This window comes from Meles meles, chromosome 2, assembly GCF_922984935.1.
Source record: "Meles meles chromosome 2, mMelMel3.1 paternal haplotype, whole genome shotgun sequence".
NCBI lineage: Eukaryota > Metazoa > Chordata > Mammalia > Carnivora > Mustelidae > Meles > Meles meles.
Genome location: NC_060067.1, coordinates 174,246,226 through 174,272,641, shown reverse-complemented (window position 1 = coordinate 174,272,641; position 26,416 = coordinate 174,246,226). Strand labels below are relative to the sequence as shown.

The following is a 26,416-nucleotide window of genomic DNA, read 5'->3' as shown; positions in this document are numbered from 1 at the left end:
AACCGTTTGTGAATGTTTGGAAGAATTCCCCAGTGAAGTCATCTGGTCTTGGTCTTATGATTCTTGGGAGGGTTTTGATTGCTGGCAATCTATTCATATTTTCATTTCTTCATGATTCAGTTTTGGTATATGTATTTCTAGGAATTTATCCATTTCTACTAAGTTCTTCAATTGATGGTCATATAATTGTTCATAGTAATCTCTTATGAATATTTGTTTTCTTGGTATCAGTTATAACCTCTCCTTTTCCATTTCTGATTTTATTTATGAAAACTCTCATTTTCTTGGTGAGTCTAGCTGAAAGTTGGTTATATTTTTAATCTTTTGAAAGAATTGGCTTAAAAAGTTTCATTGATCTTTTTTATTGGGTTTCAGTCTCCATTTAATTTATTTCCATTTGATTTTTAAATTTTCCTCTACTAACTCTGGTCTTCTTTTTCTACCTCCTTTGTAACTATAAAGTCAGATTGGTTTGAAATATTTTTTGTTTCTTGAGATAAGCTATATTGCTATGTATGTCCCACTTGGAATAGCTTTTGCTATATCACAGACATTTTTCTTTTTTTTTTTCCCCCATTTTATTTATTTTTTCAGTGTAACAGTATTCATTGTTTTTGCACAACACCCAGTGCTCCATGCAAAACGTGCCCTCCCATTACCCACCACCTGTTCCCCCAACCTCCCACCCCTGACCCTTCAAAACCCTCAGGTTGTTTTCCAGAGTTCATAGTCTCTTATGGTTCGCCTCCCCTTCCAAATTTTTTTTTTTTAATAGACATATAATGTATTTTTATCCCCAGGGGTACAGGTCTGTGAATCGCCAGGTTTACACACTTCACAGCACTCACGATAGCACATACCCTCCCCAATGTCTCTGTGTTGCATTTAAATTTTCATTTCTCTCAAGGTATATTTTGATTTTTTAAAAAATTTCTTCATTGATCCATTGGTTATTCACTAACATATTGTTTGACCACCACATATTTGTAATTTTTCCAGATTTCTTCTTGCAATTAATTTCTTCTTTCATACCTTTGTCAGAAAAGATATTTGACAAGATTTTAGACTTCTTAAAACTACTGAGTCTTCTTTTGTGGACAGCCCATGATCTAAAATGGAAAATGTTTCATGTGCACTTGAAAAATATGTATTTTTGCTGCTTTTGAAAGGAATGTTGATCTATTAGTTCATCTGGTCAAATGTGTGTTTTTATTTTCTATTCTTAGAAAATTAAAATAATTCTGAAATTCCAAAATTACATTATTTTGTTAAAACTGTGTGAAATTGTTTTTATTTTTTCCTCTCCTAATTTTCATATAAACTTCAGTTAGTTAACAGACAATATAATATTAGTTTCAGTAGTAGAATTTAGTGATTCATTACTTACAGATAACACCCAGTGCTCATCACAAGTGCCCTCCTTAATACGCATCACCCATTTAAACCATCCCCTTCCCACCTCACCTCCATAAACCCTGTTTGTTTTCTATAGTTTCTATAGAGTCTCTTTTATGGTTTGCCTCTCTGTTTTTCCCCTGAGTTCACTGTTTTATTTCTTAAATTCTACATGTGAGGGAAATCATATGGTATTGTCTTTCTCTGACTGCCTTCTCATAGCTTAATACTGTCTAGATCCATCCACATCATTGCAAATGGCAAGATTTATCTTTTTACACCTTTATCCATTCATCAGTCAGTGGATCCTTGGGCTCTCTCCATAATTTGGTTACTGTTAATAATGCTGCTATAAACCTTGGGGTGCAGTGTATCCCATCAAATGAGTATTTTTGTATCCTTGGGTTATTACCCAGTATGTTACTGCTGGATCCTAGGGTAGTTCTTTTTTTTAACTATTTGTCCCATTGTCATTGAAGACATCAGTGCCCAGTTCTGCTTCTGCCTGCCATACCTAGCCAAATGATTGGTAGAAATCTGTGTTGTATTGACAAAGGCATTATGACCTTATCTTTGGTTTTCAACAAAAAAGACTTATGATTATCTAGGTGGTCTTCATTATATTTATATAATGAAGTGTTTATTCATAAAGTTGTTAATGAACATTTATGTTATTTTCATTTGTAGTTATTATGAAAAATATTTCCAAAGAATATTCATGTTCAAATCTTTGTTGACTTATGTTTTCATTTCTGTTGGGTAAATATCTAGGAGTGAGATTGATGAGTCATAACGTTAATTTACTATTAAATCTATAATAAAATGTCAAACTGCTTTCCCAAATATTGTATTATTTTACATTCCAAACATCTTGTGTATGAGAGTGGTAGCTATTCCTTATCCTCATCAACTTTTATTATTGCCAGTCTTTTTCATTTTAGTCATTTGCATATGTGCATTGTGGTTTTAATTTGTATTTCCATGATGACTAATTTGATAATATCTTTTAAAAAGTTAAAGTTTTAATTGGGTGAAGTTCAGATTATCATTTTTTTTTGTTTTATGCATTATGCTATTTGTGCCTTATGTATCCCAAGATTGTAAAGATTTCTCATAAGTATTCTTCAAGAAGTTTATTGATTTTAGCTTTTATGTGTGTATCTATGATCCATTTTAAGTAATATTTGTAAGTTAAGTATCAGAGCATTTTTTTTCTGTATATTTACAACTGTTCTAGACCCATTTGTTGAACAATCATCTTTTTCTTGGTACCTATATTGAAAAGCAGTATATCACATACTTTGTGTTCCATTGTTCTGTATATCTATCCTTATACCAACACCAGATTTCCTTACCCTAACTCATAAAATCAGGTAAAATGCATCTTCATATTTTGTATTTCTTTATCAATACAGGTTTTGTGATTTTAGGTTTTTGCATTTCTGTGAAAATTTAGAATCAACTTGTCTATTTCTACTTACACTCCTTAAAGAAAAAATAATCCTCCTGGAATTTGGATTGGGATTTTTAAAAAATGTATAGAATTTGTGGAGAATGGACATATTCATAATTTTATAATTTTCAAACTATAAACATGACATATTATTCCACTTATTTAGGTATCTTTAATTCTTAAAGTTAACCCTATTATTTCGTGTTTTTGAATGTTACTGTAACGTGAGTACTTGTAAACATTTTAATTCCCAGTATCCTTTGCAGGCATATAGAAATAAAATTAAATCATGAAATTTGTTCACTCCTCCTATTAATATTATTTTGAATGACTGATTTGTATTTTGAAAAATAGTTACAAAATAGCTGAATCAGAATTATCAACAGAAATGAGTATATGAAAAACAATATGCTTCTGGAGTTAATTCCAAAAATAGAGGAACATTTCAGTATTTTTCAGCATATACTATTAAATTTATAAAGAGAGAAAAATTGTAAAATACTACATATTGAAAAGAATTTGATAATGGCTTGGACAACCAGGAGAAAAGAAAATGTCCTTTTCATTCTCAGATTTCTTAATGATGAACCTTGGCTACCTATTTTATAAAGTTTTGGCTTCCAGTCCCATGATGGAATTTTATTCCTAAAGCACAAGTGTCCTTACAAGTCAACTTCTAAGCCAGGCATTTAGTCTAGATTTATACTATTCATTGAGTATTGTAAAAACTTATTCCCTACTATAGGCTCTTCTTTGATACTAGCCTTGGAATTCCCTGTGATGTCATTGATTTTTGCTCCCCCCACATTAATATTTAGTGTGTATTCGATCCCCTATCTTCCCTAAATACTCCTGATAATTTTTCATTAAAATATTAATATTGTGAAGCATAACATACTTTGGTTAATATTGAAATATAAAAATGAGGGGCGCCTGGGTGGCTCAGTGGATTAAGCCGCTGCCTTCGGCTCAGGTCATGATCTCAGGGTCCTAGGATCGAGCCCCACATCGGGCTCTCTGCTCTGCAGGGAGCCTGCTTCCTCCTCTCTCTCTGCCTGCCTCTCTGCCTACTTGTGATCTCTCTCTCTCTGTCAAATAAATAAATAAAATCTTTAAAAAAAAAAAGAAATATAAAAGTGAAAAAAAGAATATCATCTGACTCCTATAAATTTAAAACATTTATATAGTAATAAAGATTTGCTATACTTTAATAATACACTAAGTTTGTATTAATGTATTGAAGACACAGTATCTAATTTTATATAAACTATTACATGATAAAGCAGGTATTACAAAAGATCAGGAATAAATTGTTGTTTTATAAAGGTACCTGATAAATTTATCTACTATTTTGGATGAAAGATCTCTCATTACAGCTTCTCTTACAACATACCACTCAAAACAATTCCATGTATTATAGTTTTCAGAGTACAGATTTATTCTTAGGTTTTATTTTGTTTTTGTTTTTGTTTTTTGGTGCAGTTATAAATGGTGTTTTAAAATTTTTCTTTCTGCTGTTTGTTATTAGCATATAGAAACACTACTGATTTCTCGGTATTAATTTTATATCCTGCAACTTTATTGAATTCATTTATTACTTCTAGTAGTTATTTGGTGGAATTTTTAGGATTTGGTGGTATTATGTTATCTGCAAATAGAGACAGGTGGTATGCAAATATTATGTTATCTGCTCTACTTATTTACCAATATGGATGCCTCTTATTTCTTGTCTGATTGCTGTGGCTAGAACTTCTAGCACTATATTGAATAAAATTGGTAAGAGTGGACATTCTTGTCTTGTGTTTGATCTCAGAAGAAAATCTCTCAGTTTTTCCACATTGAGTATGATATTAGATGTACAGGAAGATCTATATTCTGAAAACTGAAACAACATTGATGAAAGAAATTGAAGGTTACACAAACAAATGGGAAGATATTCCATGATCATGGATTAGAAAAATTCATATTGTGAAAGTTTTCATATTACCCAAAGCAATCCACAGATTTTCAGCACAATTCCTATCAAAATACCAACAGCATTTTTCACAGAACTAACACAAATGACACTAAAATTTATATTGAATCACAGAAGACCCTGAATTTGAGTCAATACACCAGAGAGTGGCAGAAAAAGCTCCACAAATAAATGTAGGGGAGAAGCCAAATCTGGGAGGTTAGAAAAGGCAGGAACAGTGGTTGGGACCTGCCTACAGGAGGGAGTTGCAGGCATGGAAAGTGGAAAGCACCAGTAAGCATCATAGGGAAACAGAGTCCCTGTAATGTCCGGCCTTGAAAACCAGAGGGACTGAACTCTCTGTTTGCATAACCAGGAGGACTTGGAGCCTAGAGCTTTGAAAGTCAGCCTGGAGGGCAAGTGAAGCTGAGTCCCCACCCTTAAAAAGACAACAGCTTGCAGAGAGGCAATATAGAATGGACAGTTTGTACAACACCTGGGACAAATGGGAGAGATATCCCTGTATAAGAATTTTAGAGCATGTTGGGATCTTTTCTAGGAACAAAGGAGCTGGCATCTGCCATTTTCCTCCTCAACCCCCTAGCATAAACACAGAGCAGAGCCACCTGCGAAGGTGGTGCTGCATATACTCTTGCTACCTTGGCCCAGTCCAAGATTTCTAACCTCAGAAATGGACTTTGTGTGAATTATTTTAATGCTGCACACCCTGCCTAACAGCTGCCTCCAGGCATTACATCCCTGTGGGGTGGCCATCCCTTAGGGGACCCAGTTTAGGACTAATGGCTCAGCTCAAATTTTGCTACCTGCTTTGTGTGCCCCACCCACCTACCACAGAGCCTCAACTTCTTCCACAATTCACACCCAGCTACCAGGGACACAGACATCACATGTCCCAGGTTATCACCACGGCATCATGCCACCTGTAGAAGTTACTTTTAGGCAGTCTTGAGCAATGGAATGTAGAAAGGGCCCACAGTGACCACCTGGCTGAAAACACAGTTCCATCAGGCGACCCACCTCAAAATATCCATAGACACTAACTAACCAATGGGCTACTTAAAACTAGGCACAGTTACCAAAATACTACCTCACATTCTCACTTAAAAGATGGCCTCTAACCACTGCCTCATTGCAGACAGCCTCTCCTTTGCTGTGTATTCCCCCTTCCCCATTCCCTTGCAGTGTATTCAATAAACTGACTCCTTTGTTGGGTGAATCCTTTCACTGCCTGATCATTGGCTTTCACCCAATCATTGCCCCACACTTTGGAGGTCTCCATCTGATTGAGAGACATAACACACTGCATCCCCTATCTGCTGCTGCTAACGTGCACTGTGCCTCTCACTACTACCCTGCTTTGGGGGACCCAAACTAAGACTACTGATTCAGCACAAATTTCTCTAATGCTGTGAGTGCTTTATCCAGCCACCACCTTGCCCCATGCCAAACCCCTGTGCTCACAGATGCCTTGCACTGTGGCCAGCCACAGCATGATCCTGGTTACCTTGGCACCACACACACTGCACCCTGGCTGCTGCCACTAACATGTGCCATGCCCCTGGCCACTGCTGCACTTTGGGGGATCCAGGCTACTAGCAGCTCACTGCAAATTTTGCTAAGATCGCCACCTACTGTGAGCCCTCCTGAAGTTTTGTCCCCTGAGAGCTAGCCTACCTGGGTTTCATTAATACCACAAAGGGCACACAACAGCCCAAAACAGGCAAAGGTTTAGCACAGAAGTCTAGACTGAAAGGAAAAGATACTCAGAAATAATAGGACGGAAGCAACACACAGGAGACTCCTCTGAAGAGCCCAGGTTCTGGTGAACAGATTTTAGTCTAGTGCACTGCAGGGCACTACAGGACCTCTTCTTCATAAAGCCACTACTTTAAAAAACAAAGGATGTAGATGAATTTCCTAACACACAGAAACAGAGGTAGACAAAATGAGGTAGAGGAATTTGTTGCAAATTAAAGAACATGGCAAAATCATAGCAGGAGATTCAAGTGAAACAGAAATAAGTAATATGCCTGATAGAGAATTTAATGATTATAAAGATACTCACTGGACTTTAGAAGAAAGTGGAAGACATCAGTGAGACCCTAGATGAAAAAAATATAAAATATAACATATCAGAGATGAAGAACTCAATAAATGAAATTGAAATGCAATGGATGGGTTAAATAGTAGGTTACAGGGAGCAGAGGAATATATCAGTGACCTAGAGATAGAATGGAAAACAACCAAGCTGAACAAGGGAGAGACGAACAAATGTTGAATAATAAGAATACATCCAGAGAACTCAGTAACTCAATCAAGCATAATCATATTCACATTTTAGGGATCCCAGAAGGGGGAGAGAGGAAAAAGGGGGCTGAAAATGTACTTGAAGAAATAATAGCTGAGAACTTACCAAATTTGGGGCAGGAGACAGACATCCAGTTTCAGGAGGCACAGAGAGCCCTTGACAAATTCAACCTAAAGAGGTCTACACCAAAACACATAGGAATTAAAATGGCAAAAAATCGTGATAAGGAATTTTAAAGGTTATACGAGAATTAAAGACAGATACACACAAAGGAAACCCCACAAGGCTATAAGGTTATTTTCCAGAAAGGAGTGGCATGAAATATCCAAAGTGCTGAGGGAAAAATCTGTATCCAAGAATACTGTATCCAGTAAGGCTATTATTCAGAATAGAAGGAGAGGTAGTGTCTCAAACAATCAAAAACTAAAAGATTTCATAACCATTGAACTAGCTCTATAAGAAATATTAGAGGGGTCCCTTTGAATGCAAAGGAAAGACCATAAGTGAGAATATGAAAAATAGAAAACACAAAAGCAGTAAAAATAAGTGTTTCTGTAAAAGTCAATCAAGGCATTCATAAAATAAGATATACCAAATATCTAAAATGTAAAGGGAAGAGGAGTAAAGAATGAGTTCAAAACGAAGTGACCAGCAGTTTAATATAGACTGCTATATGCAGAAGATGTTATATATAAATCTAATAGTAACTGCAAATCAAAAAAACAGGAACAGATCTGCAAAAAATAGAATAAGGTATTCAAGTATATCACTAAAAAAAACCAACAAGCCATGGAAGAGATAAAGAGAAGAAAAGATCAGAGAAAAGCTGCAAAAACAACAATATATCAACTAACAAAATGGCAATAAATATGTACCTATCAATAATGATTTTGAATATAAGTGGACTAAACACTCTAAGAAACAGAGGGTGTCACAGTGGATTAAAAAAGACTCATCCACATGCTGCTTACAAGGGACTAATTTCAGACCTAAAGATACTTGTAGACTGAAAGTGAGGGGATAGAGAAACACTAACCATGCAAATGGAATGCAGAAGAAACCCAGAGTAGCAACACCTGCATCACACAAAATGACTTTTAAAAAAAATTTAAATTCCAGTCAATACATAGTGTAATATTATTTTCAGTTGTACAAAACAATGATTCAACAATTCTGTACATCACCCAGTGCTCATCAAAATAAGCATAGTCCTTAACTCCACCACATTCTTAACACATCACCTTACCCACCTTCCTTCTGGTAACTCAGTTTATTCTCTGTAGTTAAGAGCCTGTTTCTTGGTTTGCCTCTCTCTCTGTTTCCCCTCCTTTGCTCATTTGTTTTGTTTCTTAAATTCCACAAATAAGAAAAATCTTTTATTTTTCTTTCTCTGACTGACATGTTTTGCTTAGCATAATACTCTAGATCTGTCCGTATCATTAAAATTGGCAAGATTAATACTTTTTTATGACTTAGCAATATTCCATCATAAATATATGCCACACATCTTTATCTATTCATAAATCAATGGACACTTGGGAAGCTTCCATAATTTGGCTATTGTAGATAAAACTGCTATGAACATTGGGTGCATGAATCCCTTGGAATTAGTATTTTTGTATTCTTTGGGTAAATACCTCATAATATAATTGCTAGGTCATAGGCTAGTTCTATTTTTAACTTTTGAAGAACCTCCATACTGTTTTCCAAGGTGGCTGGAAACTGGCTGCACCAGTTTGCATTTCGCCTTTCTCCACATCCTTGTAAACCAAGAAATAGACTCTTAACTATATAGAAAAAACACATGTTTACCAGAGGGGAGGTAGGTGAGTTAAATAGGTGATGGGCATTAAGGCGTGCACCTGTCATGATGTGTACTGTGTGATGTATGGAATCTGAAGTAATAAAACACTGTATGTTAACTATACTGGAATTAAAATAAAGAAAAAAAGATTAGAAGGCAACCTATTCAATGGAAGAAGATATTTGCGAATGGTCTATCTGAAAATGGGTTAATATCCAAAATATATACAGAATTTATATAAACACCAAAAAAAATCTGATTTAAAGTTGAATAGACATTTTTCCAAAGAAGACATCCAGATGGCCAATGGACAAATAAAAAGATGCTCAACATCTCAACATCATTAATCATCAGGGAAATGCAAATCAAAGTCACAGTGACACATCACTTTATGCCAGAAAGAATGGGTAACAATCAAAAGGACAAGAAATAACAAGTATTAGTGAGGATGTGGAGAAAAAGGTACACTTGTGCACTGTTGATGGGAATTTAAATTGGTGCGGCCATTGTGAAGTACACTGTGGAGTTTCCTCAAAAAATTGAAAATAAAAATTCATATGATCCAATAATTCCACTACTGTTATTTATCTAAACACAACAAAAAGACAAATTCAAAAAGATACATGCACGCCTACATTTATTGCAACATTATTTACAATAGCCAATATATGGAAGCTATTTAAGTATCCATCAATGCATGAATGGATAAGGAAAAATGGTGTACACACACAATGGGATATTATACAGCTGTAGAAAAGGTTGAGATTCTTCCATTTGAGGCAACATGGATACACCTAGAGGGAATTTTTCTAAGTGAAATCAGTCAGACTGAGAAAGACAAATGCCATATGATTACACTCGTAAGTGGAATTAAAAAAATACCAAATGTATAAACAAACAAAAAGCAAAATCAGATCTATAAATACAGAGAACAAACTGATGGTTCCCAGAGGGGTGGATGGTGAGTGGTTGGACAAAATGGGTGAAGGGGGAGAGAGAGATACAGATTTCCAGTTATGGAATGAAAAAGTTAAAGGAATAAAAGGTATAGCATAAGGAATATAATCAATGATTTTTTAGAATGATGTGTGAGGACTGATGGTAGCCATACTTATTTACCTAGCATAATATATAAACTTGTCAAAGCACAAAGTTGTAATCCTGAAACTAACATTCTGTGAACTATATGCAAGTAAAAAAATTCACCGTAAAGTGAAAATAAATGAATACATATATATAACACTAACATTTTATGCACATACTATAAATTTACACATTTAGTGGGGTTAGGGTGGAGTAAAGCTTTATCCATAAACTTAAAGTACACACCAGATAAAAAAGATTATGGTTCTCAGATTTTATGAGTTTTCAATTTCATAATATCACAATATCAAGAAGTTACCAGGAAAAAAAATAAAAAGAAAAGTAAATTGTCATGACAAATTTTAAAATGTAGTGATAATATGTCGGTGGCTAGGAGTTAATGTCATTAATATAATGCTTATAAATAAAGGAAATATGTGTCCTCCTTAATACCCACCACCAGTCTCACCTAACTCCCCATGCTTTTCCCCTCCCAGACCCTCCATTTGTTTCTCAGAGCACTGAGTGTGGTACATAAACAATTTTGGAACACTGAAAAAATAAAATAAACTTTTTAGAAAAGAAAAGACTGTAAATAAATAAAGGAAATAAACAAATTCATCAACAGAAATATAGACACAAAAGTATAAAATAAACCATAATGTGCAGATACGTAAAATTTTTAGCACATGGATAATAAAAATAATAATATTGAAGTAAATATAAACAGTTATTTGTGCCTATCCACTTTACTAATTTTTAAATATTACTATCAGTCTTGTGAAACATCTCTCTTTCTATGTAGAAAGAAGAAAGTAGTATATTATGAAGAGTCATTACTATATTATGTTATATAATAGTATATTATATACTAATAATTTATAGAATTAATGTTTAATATAGGGGCTTAGAGTTAAAAAGATAATGACAAACTTTTTTCTTTGAAACATTATTTAGTATAATAAAATGTTATAATTTAGCATCTCTATTCTGTCACATCCATAAATTTTTATATATTCCCAAGATGATATCTTGAGGAGGTTTGGTAAAATAGAAAAGTATTTCTCAAATAATTAACTTGGTGAAATATTTTGTATATTTTGACAATAAACACAATTATTTATTTGATTGAAAATTCCTATTATTTAACTCTTATATTCGTTTGTAGGAATGCAGTCATAAAAAATGTTGTAATCCTTTAGACTGTACTCTGATTGGATATGCAGAATGTGGCAATGGACCATGCTGTGATAGAAAAACATGTCAGGTAAGATTTCAAAATACTACATGATTTCCTTCCATAATTTTTTGTGTTCTTGTACATTCATTTTTATAGTATTTTTTAAACTGTTTATTTTACACAACTTTCAAATATGTAACTTTAGATACCTGATTCATACATTGTTGATTTCCACATTCTGAGGATGTCTTTTGACTTTTTTCACCCTCCTTAACTGTGCCTCTCACTGCACTGTTTTTAATCTACCCTATCCCCATCCAGTTATTATTTAATATTAATTCCAAATTATTTGGACAGTATGAACTCCTCTTGGTCATACCTGAATTTAGCTCTTCATGATCAGGCACCTTTGACAAAATTACAAATAAGCCACCCAAAACACAGTTGACATACAATGTTTGAATAAACGAACAATAATAATAATCTCATTTTGAGAATAGCAGAAAAGAAGTCCATGTAGAATAGTTAGCAAGATGTAGCATGTCTAATATCTAATACTGAAGTTTAACTTTGCAAGGACTCCTGGTCCCAGAAGTAGATTGAATCTTTGACTTCCCTTGGGAAGTTGTCCATTCAATTTTCCTTTGTAGCCACACCTGAAAGGAGACTGAATGAGATTCGTTTTTGGGGATCACTTCATTGTGGTGTCTTGTCTTTTCTGTTCCAATTTCAGGAGTCAATGACAATTATAGAAGCTGATTAATTAGAGATCTTGATTGCCAGATTTCAGATTAGCCAGGTTCTCTGTCAATGAAAGCTCTTCTAACATCATCCTACTTTCTTTCATGTGTGTTCTTTTTCATTCTATGTGCTTCTTTCACTCTATAATTAAAGCCAATGGTCACTTGTCTTCAAGGAGTATAAATATAGAGGCAAGCCTCGAGTTTCTACCACTTTGCAATAAACCTTGTCACTCTTCCCATCACCAGAGCGCTCATCTTGGCCTTTGTCTCCAAATCAGCAGGATTGAGCAATAAGGCTTTTCTACACAGTCCCTTGCCTTTTCCTTTGCACATGGAATTGACTGCTACATTTGGTAGATCCTTTGAAAACATTAAGGTGAAAAGGACGTTCCATAACATTTGCCATTTACAGGCGAACAATTTAGTGACATTTACTACATTCACAATATTGTGCAACTGCCACTTCTATCTAGTTCCAAAGCATGTTCCTTACTCAATCAGGAGACTCACAGACCTTGAAGAACTTTTCTACTTTCTCTCTCCCCCTCAGTCCCTAGCATCCACCAATTTGTGTTCTTTCTGGAGTAACCTATTATGGATACTTCATATAAGTAGAAGCATAGAATGTATGACTTTTTGTGGTGGCTTTCTTCACTTAAGATAGTGTTGAAGGTTCATCCACCTTGTAGCATATATATCAGTGCTCCTTTATATGACTGAAAATATTCCATTGTATGAATATAACACGATATGTCAATATATTCACCCATTGATGGACATTTGGTTTTTTTCCAATCTATTTTACTTAAGAGTAAATTGATAATTCATAATTTGACTTTAAGTACTGAAAAATGTAATAATAATGGAAGTGACAAATACACTGCTCTTGTTAAAGTTTTTTTTTTTTTTACATTTTTGGTTTACTACTTTAAAAAAAAGGCTGATTTTTCTTTGTCTCACAGATAGCCGAAAGAGGACGTTTATGTAGGAAAATGACAGATCCATGTGATTTTCCAGAATATTGCAATGGATCATCTATATTTTGTGTACCTGATGTGAAATCTGCTGATTTAGAACCATGCAATAATAAGACTGCTTATTGCTTTAATGGAGTCTGCCAAGATCCAGATATGCAATGTGAAAAATTATTTGGCAAATGTAATGGATGTATCTTTTTTTCTGGGGTTCATTTTCAAACTGTGTTTTTCTAGAGACAGTAATCTATCCAATAGCCTTCATAAGAGGTACTGTTTGTATAAATTCAAATTTGAAAATAAAATTGTGACTCAGTGCGACTTTGAACTATGTAAAGAGGCAAAATAGACCTAATAAGTATAGGACAAAAACAAAACAAAAAGGTATTAATTAAGTTTCAGGTGACTGGAGCAAAGAAGAGTAGAATATTGGATTGTAGAAAAGAGAGCAAATGACTGCTTTCTGAGTCATTTCTGCCTATCATAAAATTTTCCTCTTCTCAAGTGGGTAATTTTTAGTGTTTCTCCTTTTGTCACCAGGAGATGACACTAAATATTTATAGTAGATGACACTGAAGGGCATTGCTATTGTCTAGATGTCTATAGCTATATTAATTTTTTAAAGTAATTATAACTTTATATTTTCAGTTGCTAAAGTTTCTACTTATCTATGTACACAAGAAGTGAATTTTCAAGCAGATAATTTTGGAAATTGTGGAAAATCAAGTTGTAATTTTGGGTGTGTATTCAGATAACTATAATTTTTCAAGTGTGTGTGTGTGTGTGTGTGTGTGCGTATGCACAAAAATAAGTTAATGCAAATGAGAGCTGGACCTAGTATATACAGATGAATTTATTTGTTATACATCATAAGATGATATATGTTCTGAATAACTTTGATATTATGATCTGAGTAACATTTTGAATTATTTTCATGTTTTGAACTATTAATTACTTAATACAGTGTGTCTCTAAGTGACATATGAGCTTTTTTTCTGCCTTCTATTGACAGGAGTATCCTTTGTGGAAAGATAGTTTGTCACTGGACACATTCAGAAATAGTACCAACAAAAGCTTATGATGTTCAATATACTTACCTTGGAGGCCATATCTGTTTGTCGGCATATTTAAGAAATGAAACAGACACTTCAGGTCATGATATTACCATAATGAACAGTGGCACTATGTGTGGAGTAAATAAGGTAAATAAAAATTTTACTCAATTTCCATATATGTGTGCATCTGAGTGTCTGTGTATGTAAATATTTGTTCATGAGAGAGATAGAGAAAAAAGAGAGAGAGGATAAGTTCTAAGATGTCAGTCTGGAAAAACTCTGAACTCACTTCCTCCCTGGACATACTGAATCTACATACCACTGAGATATAGAACTGTTCCTCCTGGAGAGAGAAAGAGAGAGAAAGAGACTTAAAGATTTTTTCATTTATAATTAATGTTATGAATTTTGGTTACTGTATCATGATCTTAAGATTCAAACCTCAGAATTTCTATTAGTCAAAGGAACACTTGCTAGTAGACTATCATTGTTTTATTATAAATTTTGCTATAGATATTTAAACTTGTTTTCTCACACTTGAGAATCTAAACCTCTTTGTTAGGCTAGGATCTGATCTTCAAAAAACTTGTGTAAACAAACAACAAAAAAAAGAACAGATAATACACCAAAAAAGTAGGTCAGAACAACCTAATAACAACAAATAAAAGCAAAAAAACCCAAGAATTTAATATTTCTATAATTAACAAGGAGAATTAATTTCATTGTAGTGAAACTAAAACCTTTATTTGCTCATAGACAAACTTGCCTAATTCTTCCTCCAAAATCATGACATACATATGTTAAAAATTTAGCCTTTCTGCAAGACTCAGTAATAAAACAGAGTTTAAGCTTTGTTTTTTTTTTCTTAAAAATTTTGAGACATAGAACAAAATATTTTTAAACTGGCACAATTAAAAAATTAGTTGACCAAAGGAATAACACTGCACAATTATCTGACATTTTAATTAAAATATTTTACATTGAGATATAATATTTTAAGATATACATAATATACACATATACTGAGATATACATACATATTATGATATACATATATATTATGTAGTGTTTTCTTTCACACCAGCTGGGTGTCCAACAATTCCAAGTAACTCAATGCTGCCACTATTTGGAGATAAAATCACATCCCACAATTTAAAAATTCAGTGCCACAAGACTGTCCCCATTTTAGAGACCAGACGCAAATCCCAGACCACCCATACTTCTGACCATCTGACTATAAATATTGGAGGTTACCATGGCCCCCTCCTTGGGTTTGATAATTTGCTCATTTGGGCCACAGAACTTAAGAAAACATTTTACTTATGTTTACCAGTTTATTATAAAGGATACAACTCAGCAACAGCTAAATGGAAGAAATGCATTGAGAAAGGTATATTGGGGGTTAGGGGGCAAGGAGGATGTCATAGTGTCCAGGACACCTCTTCACATCCCATCATTGCCACAAATTGAAAGTCTTTGAATCTCAATGTTCAGAACTTTTTTGAAAGTCTTTGCATCTCAATGTTCAGAACTTTTCAGAAACTGTTCAGTTTCTAGCCACACAACTTTTCCTACTTAGAGGTCTGTGAGTAGGACTAAAAGTTCCAACTCCTTAATCATTTGGTTTTTTTGATAACCAGCCCCACTCAAAAGCAGTCTAGAAGCTCCGCCCTTAAGTCACCCCATAAACATAAACTCAGGTTTGGTTGGAAGCAGACTAATAACAGAAAACATTCTTATCACATGGGAAGTTCCAAGGGAATTTAGATGCTCTGTGTCAGAAACCAGGGACAAAGACCGAAGTATTTTATGTGTTACACCACATACACACACACACACACACACACACTCTCTCTCTCTCTCTCTCTCTCAAACACTATTTTGTGTATATTAATGAGTGATTAAATAAGTTAGTAAATTTATGTATTTACTCCATCATATTTATAGTAAATATTTTTCAGATTAAATTATTTTTTAAAGGGTGACATATTAGTTTATAATGTAGTCAGTACTAGTATGTTCCTTTGCAGCTACAGCTACATCATTGTTTTTATGTCAGAATAAAATTATCTCAAGTTTACTAATCACATCCATTTTCCTCTTAATTTTCATTTCTTAAAATATTATATCTCAGTGATGAATCTGATACCATCAAGAATCAAACTCTCAGCAGGTTTTTATTTTATTTCTTTTTTTTTTTTTTTTTTTTGGTAGGGGTGGGATGTCCTGCTGGTGGAGATTGAAAAACTGACTTAAAAGTTTATATAAAAATGCAAAGGACATTAAGAGTCACTTATGGTTTGTCTCCCTCCCAGTCCCATCTTGTTTCATTTATTCTTCTCCTATCCCCCTAACCCCCCATGTTGTATCTCCACGTCCTCATATCAGGGAGATCATATGATAGTTGTCTCTTAATCTCACAAAACAAACTGGGGGTTGCTGGGGGGAGGTGGGGTTGGGAGAGGGGGAGGGGGGTTATGGACATTGGGGAGGGTATGTGCTATGGTGAGTGCTGTGAAGTGTGTAAACCTGGCGATTCACAGACCTGTACCCCTGGGGCTACAGGGGTTTATAAAAAAATAAGAAATAAATAAAAAATAAAAAAAAAAGCAAAGGACAGAAGACATGCAAATGGCTAACAGACACATGAAAAAATGTTCATAATCTTTAGCCATCAGGGAGATTCAAATCAAAACCGCATTGAGATACCACCTTACCCCAGTTAGAATGGCCAAAATTAACAAGACAGTAAACAACAAGTGTTGGAGAGGATGTGGAGAAAGGGGAAACCTCTTACACTGTTGGTGGGATTGCAAGTTGGGGCAGCCACTTTGGAAAACAGTGTAAAGATTCCTCAAGAAATTAAAAATAGAGCTTCCCTATGACCCTGCAATTGCACTACGAGGTATTTGCTCCAAAGATACAGATGTAGTGAAAAGAAGGGCAATCTGTACCCCAATGTTCATAGCAACAATGGCCACAGTCACCAAACTGTGGAAAGAACCAAGATGCCCTTCAGTGGATGAATGGATAAAGAAGATATGGTCCATATATATTATGGAGTATTATGCCTCCATCAGAAAGGATGAATACCCAACTTTTGTATCAACATGGATGGGACTGGAAGAGATTATGCTAAGTGAAATAAGACAAGGAGTGAGAGAGGAAGGTAAGGGAAGGGAAGAGAAGGGGAGGAAAAGGGCAGGGAAAGAAAGAGAAGGGAAGGAAGGGACTGAGATGTGGTGGGAGGGAGACTGACTTTTCCTACTTGACTCAGTAGGAGCTAAGTTGGCATGATGTTTTACTCCCACATTATTTTTAATTAAAAAAAAAAAGAAAAACAACACAAAACTGGAAGCCTTTTCCATGTGACAAGCATTTGTCAAATGACAGTCTCATTTGGGAACTAGCCATTTAGGTCGTGGTACTTCCAAAACTTTAAATGGATAGCGATTCTCAAAAAGGACAGACCACTTGAAAAGTCCAAAATCTATAGTCATCATTAATTCAATTGCTTTAGGAAACATAATGCCTTCCTTAATTTTCTCCTTTGGGATAAAAGTGTTTTGCGGAATGCATTTAGTAATTGAGAGAAAGGAGAGGTGAGTAGTGAATACGAGAGCTAACTGCTTCTGTGGTTTTGTGGACACTTCTGTGGATAATTCCACATTTTGGCCCTCCTGCCCAAACTGCATTTTTGGCTCTTCTTCCTTTGCTTTTCCTTATTACTCTGAGGCTGCAGATCCTCCAAGCATTGTAGGCTGGTCAACCAGGCTCCCTCCTTGACCATTGTATGTGATGTGGTTGCTTCCTCACTTCGTTTTACCCATCGGTGGTCTTCATTTTATTTTGAAATCCCAGGAAGTTCTTAAATCTCTCACTGTCTAATTGCCTTGTTCTGATTCTCCTTTACTCACATTAATTAGGAAAAGGGGAGTAATTGTGAGTGCCATGTCTGTGAATTTGAATTGAAATTATTCTGTGGTTATTTAAAAAATTCATCAAAGATATACTTCATTTTCATTTGTTACTCCACCTTGTTCAGTTGATTTCAGAGTGGTTGGAAAGGAAAGACTTCTTTATCTTATTATTATTAATGTGGTCCTTTATAAAAATTATCTTAACAGAAAAGAACAGAAAGAAGGAAAGAGGGGGGAGACCTTATATCTTATTTATAACATGAGGAAAAGTATGTCTCTTATGAATTGTAATAAAATTTTAAATAAAACGCATATATTTATACTGCATGGAGATAGGCATTATTCCAATAATGCAAGTTTGCTTAATACTGGATGTGACAGAAAGCTTTTTGATTTCTTTTTTATTTATAAGACTTAGAACAGAATAGTTTATTGAAGTAACTTCTAGCTCAGGTCGGGTAGGGAAGATAACACCTCTCAGCACATTCATTTTTAACCTGAAGGTGGGTATGTTTAGGACATATTTAATTGTCCAAAAGTAGATAAGTTAATCATTGAATAGATAAGTACAATTAATTGCCTTTTTCTTACTCACACCTGGGACTGTAAGAAAATATGCTTACAGAATCCAGGCATTTCTCTTTCAAGAAATATGCATTTACATATATATATTTTTTTCCTTTGATACATGTTGTAACTGCTTCTGAAACATTATTTGTGTCTCTTATTCAAAGACGGAAGTCTTGTAGATTAGTTTATATTCAAAAAATCATCCCAACCATTGCCCAGGGCTAAGTACTTTTATAATGTCTCTTGCTTTTGCTGTCATTACAACGGAGCCAGCTACAAACTGATCTGTTTACTTGAAAATTGTATCCGAAGCATAGGTGTTAACTTTTCCTGGATTATTTTCCCCCTAAAGACAACCCAGTGAAATATGACTCATCTATTATTGCCTCATGACAATGTTTTAAAGAGAACTAGAATGAAGATGGTTGAGTGGATAGGTGATGTTGGTTTGTCCAACATTTTGTTATTCTTGCTGGCTTCATCAGAGCACTTTAAGTTAATGAACAAGCTGATATTCTTTCCTTTATGATGATAATTGGTTATAGTGATAGGAAATAATGATTTTTAAGACTATTCATCACATAGTGTATATTCTATCAGATAACCTGAGAAAAGTCAGCAGATAATCTTAGAAAATACCCCAAAGATATTCAGATTAAGTTAAAATTTGGATATAGGAATAACCACTTAAAATCTACATGAAAATGAGGTAAATAAACAATAAAACAGTATCTTGTATTAGTGAGCATTTACTATGTGCCAAACATTACTTTTATTCCTTTATGTCTAACAAATTGCTTCATCCTTATACCTACATTTTTTAATAACCTATAGTTTAAAAAATTTTGGATATCAATTGCTATTCCAAATTCAAAGATGGACAAACTGAAGCATGGGGATATTAAATAATTTTTACTAAGATCACATTGCTAATGTGAAAGATAAAAGATATTGTCATTAATGTTGGAAATAAACATAAAAATGACAGATACTTAGCACTGGTCAATAAATATGTGGCTCTGTGACTAAAGTAGTTCTTGCACTGTAACTCATGCATTACCTTAAAAGAATACATTTATTTTTAGCAAATACAAAATGAGAATGGAAACATCTTCTTCGGGGCACCTGGGTGGCTCAGTGGGTTAAAGCCTCTACCTTTGGCTCAGGTCATGATCCCAGGGTCCTGGGATCAAGCCCCGCGTCAGGCTCTCTGCTCAGCGGGCAGCCTGCTTCCACCTCTCTCTCTCTACCTGACTCTCTGCCTACTTGTGATCTCTGTCTGTCAAATAAATAAATAAATAAATAAATAAATAAATCTTAAAACAACAACAACAAAAACCCTTAACTTTAAAAAAAACCAAAAACCAAAAAACATCTTCTTCACAAAGTCAATATGAGTATATATTATAAAATTGCATAGAAAATAAAAAGACACATCCTAGCTCATTACAAATGATCAGTATAAGTTACCTATATTTGTTCTTACGCCAGTTAGTATCCATAAACTCACAGCTGTGCTCCCTCATAAGGAAAAAATAGTATCTCATTCTCAGAATTTTATATGTAATAGTGTAATAACATGCCATTTAGACTCCCGACTTGTTTTTATTAGAAGGAATAAATGTCATGAAATTGATTCATCTGGTGTGTGTGTGGGTGTGTGTGTATGTGGGGGTGTGTATGTGTATCTATCTTGTGCATCTAATTTTTATACCAAGTACAATTACTCAACTCTTGAATTTACATTTAAAATTTTTGTTGTTGGTTGTTTTAAAATTTTAGTATTGCTTTCATGGAACCTGCCAAGAAGCCAGTGACTACCCAAATAGACCAAATTGTCGGTCAGAAATAAATTGCAGTGGACATGGAGTATGTATTATTTCCTCTATTTTTACATATAGCATTTAAAATCCATGTCAGTAACTTTTTCCAGGATAATAATAAGGTTCAGAATTATCTGATGTGGAAATTTCTTTTAGAAAATTACTGTTAAATAAGGAAAGTGATTCTATTACATATATATATACATAAGATTTATGTGTTTAGATTATTATTGGCTTCATGAACTGATAAACTTTGAACTTTGTACAAAAGTGCAGTATGCAACATATTCCAGTATGAAATTTTGGAAATGGGTTTATTGAAGATTACAAACATATGTTTATACATGCTTATATAAATTTTACTTATAATTGCTTATAATTGTGTACTGATACATTTAAACACATACACTTAATATACTTATACATATGACTTATAATCCAATGTTTTTATGAGAGCAGAATTTCTTGTTCATTCAGATCTCTTTGTCCTTTAATATCTTCAATTTATTTCTGTGTATGTCTCTTCTATACTATATTTAAAACTCATTTGCCAATGGACTTTTAGATTATGTCAAATTTTTAACTAGCTAATGTAAATAATGGTATAATCGACATTATTGTACATTCACCTTTGGACAATTAACTGATTTCTTAAATTGTTAGCAATGAAATCTGATGGGTCAAATTTATGCACCATTTAAATTTTCATAAATACTATGTTTTTTAGAAATATACCAGATTTGCTCTCATCTATCATGAGCGAAAATGTGTATTTTCTCAAATTCTAGCCAGACTAGCTTCTTAGTTTTTAAAATCTCTTCTCACAGCTAAATATATTGTTAATTTGCATTTAGTTAAGAAATAAAGTTCCAGTTCTTAAGCATGTATGTATCCTCATATTGCCATTTACATTTCTATTTGTCCATCCATTGTGAAATTAGCTGCCAGGGTGTAGAAATTTTGTAAATTTTTCCAAGAGTGCATTTGGCCTTAACTTTGTGGCTAATGTCTGCTGCCATACTGATGTTTCATATTTTAAATAATAATCCAGGAAAAAACTGACCTTCCTGCATGTTTTTGTATCAAAATTCTCTCCCAAATCGCTAACATGTCCTATCATTAGCAGTTTCTTTTCTGTTTCCTTCCTTTCTTCTTTAGTTTAAATTTAATTTCTGCATGAATATACTTCTAGATTCTCTCTTGTGCTTCTGACCTTTTTGATTCATCCACCAGATTTATAGGTGTTTTCTAGCCTTCCTATTTCTAGCAAAATTCTTTTGGTATCTATGTCTGGATAAGCAAGACTTTTCCTTTACAATCCACCCCCTCCATTTTTTGTAAAAGTTGGCTCTTATCACAGACATTTTTAAAAAATCTAGCACAATTCATAATATAAGTCAACTCTCTTAATTTCATAATTTTGAGCTTCATAATTTCTATGCCTTTTTAGAATAAGGTATTTTCATTGTATCAGTGTGTTATCGTTATTTAAAAAGACAAAAGACAAATAAGAAGTATCTATGACATTGAAAAGATACTGCAAAGACATTTATTATATTACATTTTATTGTAAAAATTATTTTCCACATTAAAATAAAAAACTAATGTATGAAGCAATCATACTTTAATAACTTATATATTGACTAACAGTCACAAATAAGGCATTTAATTTTTGTGTTATACCTAAAATGTTCTAATTTTTTGTTTGTTTTTTGTTTTAGGTTTGCAATGATAAGCTTCATTGTCACTGTGATGTTGGGTATTCTCCTCCACATTGTGAACCAGCACCAGCATCACCAGGAGGAAGTTATGATGATGGGTTTTGGTTTGCCGGTAGTTAGTATCGAGATCAGTGTGCTTCAGTAGAGCTTTCTGTACTTATAGAAATGGTCTCCACTGACTATGTGGCTGTCGAGCACCTGACATGTTGATAGTGCAACTAAAGGGTTAAAATTTCCTTTTTATTTTACTTTGTTTAATTTAAATTCAAGTAGTCATTTGTGGCCAGTGACAACTATATTAAACAGTACAGATCCAGATCATACTGTCAATCAAAACTCTGCATATACTTTTAGTTCCAGTCAAGAAGTGAATATGCTAATAGGCCTCCCTTTAATTTTAACCATGGTTCCCAAAACATTTCTGTTTATACAGCAGAGTTTTTTAGATAAGTATGATTAAATTACAGAATAGGGGATAGCATGGTTCTGCTACTTGCTGGGTCCCTGCTTGGAGAGTAGTCGCCTGATCATTCTGAAGTTCAAGGTTTATGGCAACACTGAGGTGAAAGCCCACTCATGGGCTTGCTGATTGCAGCCAGCTTCCAGTTTTGATGCAGGGAAGTCTGCTGCACTCAGACACCCTCATTCTCTCTGTGAACCCAGAGATCCTGAGACCATACTGTCCCGCCTAAGATTGTGCCCTGCTTTGCTACCTGAGCCCCTTTCAGCAGGATGTCCCTCACTGGGGCAGACTTCTAAAAAGTTCTGATTTTACACTCTGCTGCTCTATCATTTTCCAGCAGCCAGCTGATGGAGGCTTACCCCCAACCTCACATTTTATCTTCCAATATATTGCCTGGGGTTTGCTTCTCTAGATCTCCTACATTGCAGAAAGTCGTCCCCTTTTCTATTTGTAGAATTGCAGCAATTCTTTTCTTAGAATCTCTGGCTGATTTCACAAGTGTTCAGAATGATTTGAAAGCTAACTAGCTGGATTCCAGGGACCAGATGAAACTAGGGTTCCCTACTCCTCTGTCATCTTCCTCCCATTCTAGAGTCCCTCTTTTATACCTACTCTATTTTTTAAATGAAAAATGTATTAAAGAATAATATCAGTTTAATATATTTTAAGTAGCAGTTTATAAAAGGGAATATAATAAAAAATAGAATATAACACGTAAAGATTAAATATAAATTTATATCAACTATATAATGAGTTGACAAATATATAATGCTCTTTGGGGGCATAGTCACAGAATATTGGAAAATATATTTAAGTTTTTTTACATTTTTAAAAAATTTTATTTTTTGAAAATATCTTAAAACAAATTTATACTATCACCATATTATTTGAAACACAAGTTTTTATATTTCAACTTACTAATAAGCTTTGCATATAGTTTTTGATAAGTTAAAATGTACTTTCATGTTTTCAGAGAAAAGTAAACGCTTACTTAGAAAACAATATGCTGCTCCTCAAAAAAATGGCCTCTTGATCAGTTTCTACATTTTTCTACCCATCCTTATTTTAACTGCCATCATTGCTTTTAAATGGAATAAAATAAGATTTTGGAACAGAGAGGGAACAGTAAGTGAAGAGTAAGTAAATTTATTATTTTTAAAATTAATATTAAAATCCAATTGAGGAAGAATTAAAATTCAGAATATTGCAAGTAGGATTTTGAAGTGCTGAGTTTGGATCTTGGATGAATTGGATCAATATTTAGAAATATTGAGCCTTGGCATATGCCAGTTCTTTTTTCATATTTCATGTGGAAGTTATCTTTCTTTTTCTTGTAGGTTCAGAAATAACTGAAGCTGCTCAGTAAATTCACACTACCTTTCAAATTAAAAGCCATATGGACTACAGTTGCTTTAGTAGACTCTGTCCACCACCTAAGCAACCTCATTTATTTTTTTGCATTGACATTCAGTTGTATCAAGGAGATTAATAGAGATAAGGAAGTAACTTTTGTGAATAGAATATGTAGAAGGTGAGAAAAATGTTAAATATATATATGTATATATGATAGCAAAGGGTGGATACAGATAGGACAATGCCCATTTTACACTTAATATTGCTCATATGTTTCTAAAGCTACTTGAAATGGGAACCACAAAAAGTCTAGTTAACATCTGTCTCCATATCTAGTTACAAAATTTTATTTTCTTGTGATGAGGACTTTTAAGATCTATTGTCTTAGCAAGTTTCAAACATGCCATACTTTATTGTTAATTATAATCACCATGCTATACATTATATATTCATTACTTAATTGTTTTGTAACCGGAAGTTTGTACTTTTGACCTCCTTCATTCATTTCACTCACCCCATACCCCAACCTCTGGTAACCATCAACCTATTCTCTGTATCTATGAGCTTATTTTTTGTTTTAAAAAAATTTAGAGGGATGCTTGGGTGGTTCAGTCAGTTGAGCGTCTGCCTTTGGCTCTGGTCATGATCCCAGGGCCTTGGGATTGAGCCCCACATTGGGCTCCCTGCTTGGCAGGGTGCCTGCTTCTCCCTCTGCATGCTGCTCCCCCTGCTTGTACTCTCCCTCTCTGTCAAATGAATAAATATAATCTTTAAAAAAATTTAGATCCCACACATAAGTGAGATGATATGCTAGTCGTCTTTCTTCATCCAACTTACTTCACTTACATACAGCTTTTTTTTTTAACCATAAAACCATACAAGTCACAATTTTGCTCAGTCAGTGGATACTTAGGGAAAAAAGAATGTGGAAGTAAGGATAAATAAGTGGGTCTCTTTTATATCCTACAGGAAAATGTTTGTTTCTCACTTGTGCAAATAAAGATAACATAATGATACAAAACTTCCATCAAAAAAAAGCTCGCAAGAAAATGGACTTATGACAAACATACCTTAGCATAAAAAAGACCATATATGAAAAACCCACAGCTAACATTATATTCAAAGATGAAACTTTGAAAACTTTTCCTCTAAGATCAGGAACAAGACAAGGACGTCTGTTTTTGCCACTCTTTTCAACATAGTACTGGAAGTCCTAGGCATAGCAATTAGACAACAGAAAGAAATAAAAAGTATCCAGGTTGGTAAGGAAGAAGTAAAGCTGTCACTATTTGCAGATGACAGGATACTCTACACAAGAAAACCTGAAGACTCAACCAAAAAAAATGTTTGAACTAATAAATGAATTTAGCAATGTTGACATATACAATATTAACACACAGAAATCAGTTGTGGTTCTATACAGTAATAATGAAGTGTCAGAAAAAAATTAAGAAAATAGTTCCATATACAATTGGAACAAAAAGAATAAAATATCTAGGAATAAAATTAACCAGGGAAGTGAAAGACCTTTACTCTGAAAACTATACGACATTGATGAAAGAAACTGAATATGACACAAATGGAAAGATACTTCATGCCCATCGGTTGGAAGAATTACTATTGTTAAAATATCCATACTACCCAAAGCTGTCTACAGATTAAATGCAATCTCCCTAAAACTACAAGTGGCATTTTCACAGAACTAGAACAAATAATCCTAGTTTTTATAGAACCACAAAAGACCCCAAAGAGTCAAAACAATCCTGAAAAGGAAGAAAAAAGCTAGAGGTATCATGATCCCAGTTGTGTCAAGTTGTATCAAGATATAACTGCAAAGCCGTATAATCAAAACTGTATGACCCTGGCACAAAAATGGACACACCAGTCAATGGATTAGACCCAGAAATGGACCCAAAACTATATGGTCAATTAATCTGTGACAAAGGAGGCAAGAATATGCAATGAGAAAAAGATAGTATTTTCAACAAATGGTGCTAGGGAAACTGGACACCTACACACAAAGAAAAGAAAAGAATAAAACCACTTCTTTACACCATACACAAAAATAAACTCAAAATGGATGAAAGACCTAAATGTGAGACCTGAAACTGTAAAAATCCTGCAAGAAAACACAGGCAGTAATTTCTTTGACATTGGTAGTAGAAACATTTTTCTAGGTATGTCTCTCCAGACAAAAGAGATAAAAGCAAAAATAAAATATGACTACACCAAAATAAGCTTATGCACTGTGAAATAAACCTAGAAATAAACCAGAAAAGAAATCTACTGAGTGTGAGAAGGGATTTGTAAATGATATATTAGATAAGAGGTTAATAACTAAAGTAAAGAATTCATACAATTCAACACCAAAAAAGCCTCCACAAATAATCTGATTTAAATACGGGCAAACAAACTGAATAGACATTTTTCCAAAGAAGACATACAAATAGCAAAAAGACACATGAAAAGATGTTTAGCATCAATAATCATTAGGGAAATGGAACTCAAAACCACAATGAGATATGATCTTACACCTGTCATAATGGCAGAATCCAAAAAAATAAGAAATAATAACTATTGGCAAGGATGTAGAGGA

General features: G+C 33.9%; 1 protein-coding gene across 1 annotated transcript in view; it reads left to right on the top strand.

Annotated features, from left to right (window-relative positions):
- Window positions 1–26,416, top strand: part of LOC123936944 (A disintegrin and metallopeptidase domain 3-like) — a 106,186-nt gene that overhangs the window by 79,174 nt on the left and 596 nt on the right. The window contains exons 13-19 of the mRNA XM_045997438.1: window positions 11,187–11,285; window positions 12,904–13,099; window positions 13,564–13,654; window positions 13,928–14,117; window positions 20,243–20,329; window positions 22,005–22,119; window positions 23,441–23,603. Of these exons, the coding sequence (XP_045853394.1) occupies window positions 11,187–11,285; window positions 12,904–13,099; window positions 13,564–13,654; window positions 13,928–14,117; window positions 20,243–20,329; window positions 22,005–22,119; window positions 23,441–23,603 (941 nt within the window). The remainder of the gene's footprint in view (window positions 1–11,186; window positions 11,286–12,903; window positions 13,100–13,563; window positions 13,655–13,927; window positions 14,118–20,242; window positions 20,330–22,004; window positions 22,120–23,440; window positions 23,604–26,416) is intronic.